This window comes from Arachis duranensis, chromosome 3, assembly GCF_000817695.3.
Source record: "Arachis duranensis cultivar V14167 chromosome 3, aradu.V14167.gnm2.J7QH, whole genome shotgun sequence".
Taxonomy (NCBI): Eukaryota; Viridiplantae; Streptophyta; class Magnoliopsida; order Fabales; family Fabaceae; genus Arachis; species Arachis duranensis.
Genome location: NC_029774.3, coordinates 377,394 through 387,773, shown reverse-complemented (window position 1 = coordinate 387,773; position 10,380 = coordinate 377,394). Strand labels below are relative to the sequence as shown.

The 10,380-nt window shown below is 32.5% G+C and overlaps 1 protein-coding gene across 1 annotated transcript; it reads right to left on the bottom strand.

Annotated features, from left to right (window-relative positions):
* Positions 1–8,322: 8,322 nt before the first annotated feature.
* On the bottom strand, positions 8,323–9,997 carry LOC107476418 (cytochrome P450 94C1). The gene has a single exon (XM_016096222.3). It carries the CDS (start codon positions 9,961–9,963, stop codon positions 8,449–8,451), a length of 1,515 nt encoding a protein of 504 aa, XP_015951708.1. The 5' UTR covers positions 9,964–9,997; the 3' UTR covers positions 8,323–8,448.
* Between the last annotated feature and the right edge of the window lie 383 nt (positions 9,998–10,380).

The window sequence follows — 10,380 nt, the reverse complement described above, 5'->3', positions numbered from 1 at the left end:
GTCGAGGTCATATTCTCAATACTTTATCCGACCGACTCTATGATCTCTACATGTCAATTCAATCACCATTAGAGATTTGGAAATCTTTGGAAGAAAAGTACAATATCGAACGACAAGGAACAGATAAGTTTATTATGATGAAATATTTTGAATTTATTATGAATGATACTATGCCTGTCATGGATCAAATTCATGAATTACAAATTCTTGTAAGTAGACTTCGTGGTCTACAAGTGGTGATCCCTGAATCATTACAAGTTGAAGCAATTATTTCAAAATTGCCTTCATCTTGGAATGGTTATAGGAAGAAACTTTTACATCTTGGTGAGGACTTCACAATTGAGAAATTACTAAGGCATATACGTATAGAGGAGGAAACTCGAAAACGTGATGCTGTGTATCTTTCTCAAAGTTCTAAAGTGAATCATATTGGTGAAAACAACACCAATAAGAAGAAAAGAAAGTTCTCTAAAGATTCAAAGCAAGATAAGAAGAGACAGAGAGTGTTATCATTGTCACAAGAAATGACACTATATCAAAGAATGGAGACTTCTGAAAAGGGAAGCACCAAAGACCAACTTAGTGGAAGAGAAGGATCTAATTGCTATGGTTGTAGAAAAAGTACAAAGCATGCATATTGGCATGGTTACAGAAGTCAACATAGCAACACAAGGAAAATCACTTGAGTGGTGGTTAGATTCTAGGGCTACTGTTCACGTTTGCAATGATCGCAACCAATTCAAAACATATGAAGAAGTGAACAATAGAGAAGTCTTGATGGGCAATGACAACTCAGCCAAAGTTTGTGGTCAAGAAAGTGTGGAATTAAATTTTACATATGGAAAGAAATTAAGTTTAATAAATGTACTTCATGTTCCAGATTTGAGAAAAAATTTAGTTTCTGTTAGTTTCTTGTATAAGAAAGGATTCAAAGTTGTTATGGAATTCGATAAAGTGATCTTGCTTAAGAATGATGTATTCATAGGAAAAGGATATTGTACTGAAGGCATGTTTAAACTTAGTATTAATATTTATTAGAATTGATTCATAGTGATATTTGTGAGCTAAATGGCAATATTACTAGAGGAGGAAAAAGATACTTTATAACCTTCATTGATGATTGTTCTAGATTTACTTATGTGTATTTGCTTAGAAATAAAGATGAAGTTTTTGAAATGTTTAAGAAATATAAAATGGAAGTAGAAAATATGCATGATAAGAAAATAAAAGTTCTTCGTAGTGATCGAGGTGGAGAATATTTTTCTAATGAATTTGATCACTTTTATGAATTACATAGTATTGTGCATGAATCTTCCGCTCCATATACTCCGCAACAAAATGGTTTGGCGGAAAGAAAGAACCGTATCTTAGTGGATATGGTTAATTCAATGTTACTAAATGCAAAATTGCCTTACAATTTGTGGGGTGAAGCATTATTGACATCATGTCATATCCATAATAGGATACCATCAAGACATAGAAAGGTTTCTCCTTGTGAAATTTGAAAAGGAAGGAAACCTAATTTAAATTATCTTAAAGTGTGGGGGTGTTTAGCCTTTTATCGAGTTCCTAATCAAAAGAGAACCAAATTGGGGCCAAGAGCCATAAAAGGCATTTTTATAGGATATGCTCAAAATTCTAAAGCATATAGAATATTAGACTTAGTGTCTAATGTAGTTGTTAAATCAAGAGAAGTAGAATTTATTGAAAATAAATTTATCAATGATTCAACTTCTAATTCAGAGTATCCCCAAAATGATACTAATATTTCACAAGAAATAAATAATCAAAATAATAAACGTCTAAGCGACAAAGAGTTTATTGAACCAAGGAAGAGTTTGAGAGTAAGAAAAGAAAATAACTTGGGTCCAGATTTTATTTCTTCTCAGGCTATCACCTTTTTGGTAGAAGGAACTAGGAATTCTGTAACAAACAAGATTCCTATTGTTATGAACATAGAGGGTGATCCTCAAACATTCAAAGAGGCTATGGCTTCAAGGATGAACATAGAGGGTGATCCTCAAACGTTCAAAGAGGCTATGGTTTCAAGGGATTCTGCTTTTTGGAAAGAAGTAATAAATAATGAAATGGACTCAATATTATCTAATAATACTTGGGTCTTGGTTGATTTGCCTCCAGGATCAAAGCCTATAGGATGTAAGTGGGTATTTAGAAAAAAGTATAATACTGATGGTTCATTACAAACCTTTAAAGCAAGGTTAGTGGCCAAGGGGTTTAGACAACAAGAAGGTCTAGACTATTTTGATACCTATGCACCTGTGGCAAGAATGACTTCTATTAGGGCTCTTATAGCATTAGCGTCCATACATAAGCTTCATATACATCAAATGGATGTTAAAACGGCTTTTCTAAATGGAGATCTTAATGAAGAAATTTATATGGAACAACCAGAAGGCTATGTGCTACCCGGAAATGAAAAGAAAGTTTGCAAATTAATTAAGTCTTTATATGGGCTAAAACAAGCGCCTAAACAATGGCATGAGAAGTTTGATTCAGTGGTGTTATCAAATGGCTTCTCACATAATAGTGCGGATAAATGTATTTACTCAAAATTTACTAAAGATTATGGAGTAATTATTTGTTTATATGTTGATGATATGTTAATCATCGAAACAAATTTAGAAGGAATTCGTATAACGAAGGAGTATCTAACTTTTAAATTCAAGATGAAGGATTTGAATGAAGTTGATACAATATTAGGCATAAAGGTACATAAAAATGAAGTTGGCTTTACTTTAAATCAATCTCATTATATTAAAAAGGTATTGGAAAAATTTGATCATCTCACAATTAAAGAATTCAATACGCTACTTTTTTGTTAACCACACTCTCAATAGTCAATTCTTAAATTAGAAGGAAACATGGAAGATCTATAGCACAATTAGAATATGCTAGTGCTATAGGAAGTTTAATGTATGCAATGCATTGTACTAGACCTGATATAGCGTTTGCCGTGTGCAAATTATCAAGGTTTACAGGAAAGCCTAGCAATCAACATTGGAAAGCTATAACAAGAGTTCTTGGTTATCTCAAGAAAACTATAAACTTGGGATTACATTATAGTGATTATCCCGCAGTTTTAGAAGGTTATTCCGACGCAAGTTGGATTACAAATCTTAGTGATAACAAATCCACTTCAGGATTGATTTTCACCATAGGTGGTGGAACAATAAGTTGGGCCTTAAAGAAACAAACATGTATTACACATTCTACTATGGAGGCTGAGTTTGTAGCTTTATCAGCCGCAGGTAAAGAAGCGGAATGGTTAAGAAATTTGTTATATGATATAAAGCTGTGGTCACAACAGACGACAGCCATTTCAATCTTCTGTGATAGTGAATCAACCATGTCTCGAGCATATAATAAGGTTTATAATGGACAGTCTAGACATATAAGTTTGAGACATGAATTTGTGAGGCAACTAATAGATGATGGTGTAATTACCATCACTTATGTAAGATCTCAAGAAAATTTAGCAGACCCTTTGACTAAAGGTTTGTCAAGGGATAAAATCAAAGAAACTACTGCTAAAATGGGATTAAAACCTATTATTGCTAAATGATGGGAACCCAACCTTATTCTAGTAGACCACTAGTTTCAAGGTTTAATGGGTAATAACAAGTTATTTAGCAATTGGAGCACTAAGGTATAGGATTTAGTGCTATTTACAATAAATTAGGAGGGTGAGTTTAAACTCTTAATGGAATGATAATATTATCTATCAAAAGATTCCACCTATATGAATATAAGAGTGGTGCCGCTCTAATCGAGAATTTTAGAGGTTTTATTCTCGTAAATATTCATGAAACCAGGATGAGCACAAGGCCATATAAGTGCTTAAAATTGTAAACTCTTGAACTTGGAGGGTATAAGTAATGTGTGTGATTTTTGGTACTAGCATATGGAGTATAGGTTTAATCGATTAGACACCTATTACTTCGTTAGAACTTTAAAATTTACGCTAAAAGAATGTTTAATCTTAGTGACACATTCTTTATGCATATACTTATATGACATTTAAATTTTGTAAATAGTGGAGGATTGAAGGGTATTTACAAATTTGATTAATTAATATTATTAATATTATTAATATTATTATTAATATTATTAATATTAATAAACGGTTACTAACCGTTTTGTACCATTTGATTGAAGGGACACAACCTTTTAAGGATTGTGTATGTTCAAAACATTGTGTCTATTGGCTAAAGGGACACAACTCTTTAAGAGTTGTATATGTTCAAAACATTGTATCTATTGGCAATAGAAATGACACAACCATTTGTATACGTAAGTAATCATAATTGCTACGTGCAATATGTATAAATAAGTCTTTGTCCACTATTTCAGATATGAAGTACTAAGCGTACAATTTACACTACTATTAAGAGGTTTTCTTTGTTCAAGAGAGTTGAGAATTTCTTACTATTGCTAATTAAGAAATTCTTAGGTTTCATTGTATTTTGGGAGAGTATTGTCATCAACCTTATAGCAACTAAGTGTGGGAACAAATATCTTTCTAAAGAAAGCGATCTAATCGTGCCTTGAAACCACTATACAAATATAAGATTTTGTCATCTTACCATCTTCATATATCCAACACTATTGTATTTTACATTTTTAAGATAAACTTGCATTGTTTTTCATTTTAACTTTTAATTAATGCATGTGCTCTATAGGACATTAAATAAACCTGTTAAAAATTTATGTGACCAAATTAATAGTTCAATTAACCTTGATTGAGCAAGCAGGGGATTGAAAATCAGAGTGCCCCATCCATGGTTTTGCTTTTGCAGGAATCAGAAAACTACAGGCTAACTACTAGTTGCTGGTTTTATTATTTATGTAAGTATGAGGTTCTCCTAGACTTGCTTTGAATCAAAGATCACTTGAATATAATTAGCTACACTGTTAAATTAATTAATACATCTATCTATTATAACTGGCCATTAACTACCATGATGGAGCACCACAATAAAATAGAAAATTACGTGGTCCCAAGCTCAAGATCTTAAAGCAAAAAATTAGTTACTACAAACTATTACTTTGAATTTCAGGACATTACACGGGCAAATTATACGAGAAAATGATGATTATTTAAGCATTATGTCAGACCAATTTTTTTTTATTTATAGTACAAAATTTCTTATCATAAAAGCCACATTTATTTATTTATTTATAATATTAATACTAACTAGCTACTAGAACGAGTAGAATCTGTTTTAAAAATATTTATTTTATAAAAATATAATAAATAGTAATAATATTATGAGAGAAGTCATTTTTTTTAATTTCTCTATAAACTCCTATAAATATTAATACTACTATTTTTTATAAATAAAAAACTTAAAAAAATTACTTTTGAAATTTTTCAATCGAACCCTAAGTCCTACTAATAAAGAGTCAAAATAATATCAGTGTTTAATCGATGTTTTCAGCCATTTGCGTAAGTGTCTTTTCTACTATTTTTAGAAAAATATTTGCATATTATTATTTATTAAACTACCTATGAAGTGATACTCAAGAATAGCATATTTTATTTTCAACCTACCACTATATCAATACTAACAAATGAAACCAATACCCAATAGGTGAATTAGTGAACCCTTAATGAGCTTTAATTAATTGTGGTTGGGACACTACCCAGTAGTGATCTTAACATTTGGGAAAACGAATAAGACCCAATAATAAAATGACAAATACAGCGAATGATCATGAAATACTCTTTTTTTTTTCTATTACAAAAAAATGCATATACATATTATTAGAAACATAATATAATTCAAATGCATGGTTTTTTACTTTTTTTTTTTCACTTATATCAAAACCTTTGTTTCCGAATGCCTCGAATTTAATTTTCACAACCCCCTCCTCCCAATATATATAAAAAAAAAAAACAATTCCGCATTTTGACAAAGAGCAAGCACATGGATTATTGTTCACATGAAAATTAATCTATTTTCATGTTATAGAAGACTAAATAATGATATAATAATAGAGGAAGACAAATTAATTAGATTTGCTCCATGTGCCAACACTTTGACATTATTGATCAAGGTGGATGGATTTGGGACTTTGTGTGGTCACCGAACATGGATTCGAATTTTCTATATCCCGCAAGCTTCCAAAAGTTTTTTTTATTATTATTATTATTTCGGCAGCAGTTTTTTCTTTTTTAAATTATCCTTGTCATTGTATCTCTTACTTTTCATAACCTGTTCAAGTAAAGGCGAGACTCTTTGATACATGCAACAATACACGAAGATTGTAAAGACATGGAAGTAATTGTTACCACTATATAACGATTTTAATGGTAGGTTGTTATGTGTGTGTTGGGGGGAGAATACAATGTTACATATATGGATGAACAATGTATAATCCTATAAATTTAAACAAGATAACACTTTTGTTATTATTGATGAAAGATGAGAAGATAACTTTAAAAATTAAATTACATGCACGCTGAGAAATTGTTACCTTATTAGTTTAGTTAGCTTGTCTTGATAATGGCAAACATTAGGAGAAATTTTAGGAGCACATTTCTCTCATCTCCTTAATTATGATCGTGCATTCATCATCCTTTAATTTTCTTCTTCATCCAAACATGCGTGCACCTTATCTTTCTCAATTCTCTACTCACTACACACTTCCATTACAAGATAACATACTTATAATCCTCACTGCGTAAATCCCAATATTATCTTTTATTTTTAAGGGGAAATAAAAGGAAGATAGGAGAGGAAAGTGTGGCTGTACCATTTATGTATTTCCTTTTCCTCACTCAATTAGAGGAAATGTAAACAAGAGATTAGGGGTACGAATAACACTTTCACATATATTAATTATGGGCTATGTTACCTGTACGTTAAAATAGTCACTAAAATTAGTCATTGGTATAAAATACATGTTAAAATATAAATATATATTAAAAATAAATTAAATTATATATATTTATACGCTAATATATTAATAACTAATTTTAGTATATAAATAATATTTTTATCTTAATTAATAAAAAAAATTCAAATGTATCAGATTTAACAGTTGATTTCAATTATAAACAATATATATAATATATTAATTAAAATTAACGATTAAAAATAATAAAATACTGGTGTTTCTGAATATATTTAAAAAATTTTCTTAATTAATTTATCATCTTTGGCGTACTTTATAGTTTATATATTATTTATTATTTGACAAATATTAAAACCTGCTCCCCTCTACATTGAGCAACAACTTTTTTAACATTGTTTCCAATTAATTTATGCAATGATTCTCACTCTACATGGCAATGAATTATGGGGTGTATGGTCGGTTGGAATATAATTATATATCGTACATATAATAACACAACACAAACCTATGATTATTTAAACTGTAATAAAAAATAATTTTGTTTATTAAATCCGCAGTATGAAAATATTATTAAAATATGATAAAAGTTTCCTAACGCTAATGATGAACCTCGTCTTATTAAAACATGACAAAAAGGAAAGATGAAAATTGTTTTTGTATTGATCGATGGCAACAAAATAGAGAGGTATCAATTATCAAATGATTTAAATATAATTAATTTGCAGTGTAAACACAAAAAGGAGTTTCAATACTCAATTATTTTAATTATAAAATAATAATACTTTCAGTTATTAGTTTTTTCTTCTTCTTTAAAGAGTTAAGTAACAACTAGATCGACACCCTTATTCAATTGAAAAACATCAAATGTTTGCCACATTCGTAATATATATATCTTAAGTTGACAATAAAAAATATGAGCATCTATCATTTCATTAAGCGGAAACCATCATAACTCTATTGAATCGTAATTTATTTATTTTGTTGACAATTTTAGATAGAGATTCTCCCGTCCTAAAGACAATGAATTATCAGTTGTTGTTGGACTATATTTCTCTAAACTAATTAGGTCATTATGCTAAAGGAGAAGAAGTTAACTTTGTTGTCAAAAATTAAAAGAAAAATATTATGAGGCCAAAATAGGATGGATGTGACGTGCGAGGTAAAGCATGTCATTTTCACATATCCCTTGATGTACAGTTATTTTCTTCTAATACCCAATCCATGGGGAATCTAAATTTAAATTCAAGACAAATTATCAAATTCAAAGCTTCCTCACATTCGACATAATTCTATATATAACATGAAGCAAATCCAAAAGCTTGTAGAACTTGCAGTCTTGCACAACCCAAAGAAAGAAGGCAATAATTCCAAAATATATATATAATAATAATATGCAATGTGCTCTTGCATACTATAATATACTTCCAAATCTACAACTGAAACTAAAAAGAAAAAGCTGGCTTGCCATTAATTAATTCATTTGCGAAATTATATACATAATCTGTGTATCTATAAATAAGTCCATAATAATATCGATGCTTTCTTTTTTGGATCTCATGACCATCATGATCAACACCTTTGGGTAACTTGAACCGGCAACCCGCCCCGCACAGTGGCAGTAAGGCCTGGAGCGAAGCAGGGCTCCGTATTAGGCCCAACAACCCGGACATCAAAGTGGCGGAGCATGGCGGCGGCAATGGACTTGATCTCCATCAAGGCCAAGTCTTTTCCCAAACAGACTCTCACCCCGGCTTGAAAAACCGGGTACTTAAAGGGACACTGCTGAACAAAAACACCATCTGTATTCAACCACCTTTCGGGTCGAAACTGATCGGAATCGGGGCCCCAAATAGTGTCCATCCGACCCATTGCATAGGGGTGGTAAGTGACCCGACTCCCTCTCCTGACAAAAGTGCCATCTGGCAAGACGTCATCTTCTTGAGCATACTTTGAATCAAACTGAACCGGAGGGAACAGCCTCATGCTCTCGTGAAGCGCTCCATTCAGGTAATGCATGCTCCTCATTTGCTCAAAGGTCGGCAATTCCTGATCCGCTTCCATCACCCGCTCCAGCTCCTGCCGGATGGTTGACCCCACATGCGGGTTCTTCGAAAGCAGAATGAAAAATCCAGTCAACGCTGCTGCGATTGTGTCCCGACCCGCCAGCAAGAAACTGATAACTATGTCTCTCAGGTATTTGTCATCTTCAATAGTCTCCATAAATCTAGACAGTAAATCCGATTTGTTTAAACTCGCCATAGTCATCATCTCTCTTCTCCTCTGTCTTATGATGTCCATGGCCACATTGTCTACTATTCCAATGGCTTCTTTCAGTTTTTTCTCCGAACCAATATTGAGTAATCGTTTCATCTTCCATATGAGCGGCGACGGTGACATTGCTCGCTCTGCGGAGAGTTTAGATGCAAGGTCAAAGCTGTCTGCCAGTTTAGATTCCGGCAAAGAAGAAATGAGACACTCAGGATCCATTCCAAATGAAAATTTACAAATAATGTCAAAAGAAAATCTTCTAAAAATATCTTGAATGTCCAACAATTTATCTTGCTGATTGGAAACCGATTGGAGGAGAGGAATCAGCCTGGTTTGGATCTCTTGGTTGACGATTTGGAGGGCATAGGAGCGAATGGCGACGCTGCCGAGCTCGAGGCTGGCCATCTTGCGCTGGAATTGCCAGGAATGGCCATCGGAGTTGAAGATTCCGTTGCCAAGAAGGTCGCCAAGGAGAGTAGAAAAAGGTGTGCCTTTAGGATAATTATGGAACTTGGTTTTGAGAATGTGCTGAACGTTATTAGGATTGGAGGTAATAGTGTTATTGAGGACGTGGAGGTGGATAGTTCCGGTAGGTGAAGCACGAAGAAGGTGAGTGTACCAGTCGCAGAGATTTGGAAAATGAGCAATCCAAGAAATATTAAGGTAAGTGCGACACGTATCACAATTACACCATGGCTTGATCCTAGAAATGAACAGGAGAAATGAGAAGACAGAGAAAAAGAGTGTAAAAGTAAAGAAGGAGAGGAAGAGGGCTGTGGACATGGCTGAAGTAGTCATGATATGCAGCATCTCCATCTTTCTTGTTTCTTTGTTTTTTACTTTAGTTGAATTTGGGGGGATGGGAGTACATATTAGGTATATATATATATAGAGGGCAAGTGGGGTTAAGAAGGAGGAGGAGGGGGCATAATTAACGCGTGCGCTACACAAAGTAGCTACTCTTCTACTACGTCATTGCTTTCCCTTTCCTTTTATTATTTTGCCCACGTGACTCTATTGTTTCTTGTGGCCCAACCTTTTTCATTCGTTTTTCGGCTACTTTCTCTTTCTCTCTCTTCATGACAATCCCCAATTAATTTCCATGCAACTCCTCCAAACTCTTCCGTCTCATTAAAATAAAATTTCAAATATTCATAATTTTGTTTTTTTATCAATAATTAATAAACATTTTTATAGTACCTACAATTTTTTTAAAAATGATTTAAATTAAAT

Bases quoted from the DNA above. Each gene is read 5' to 3' on its own strand.
- LOC107476418 (XM_016096222.3), bottom strand. From the start codon at position 9,963: ATGGAGATGCTGCATATCATGACTACTTCAGCCATGTCCACAGCCCTC.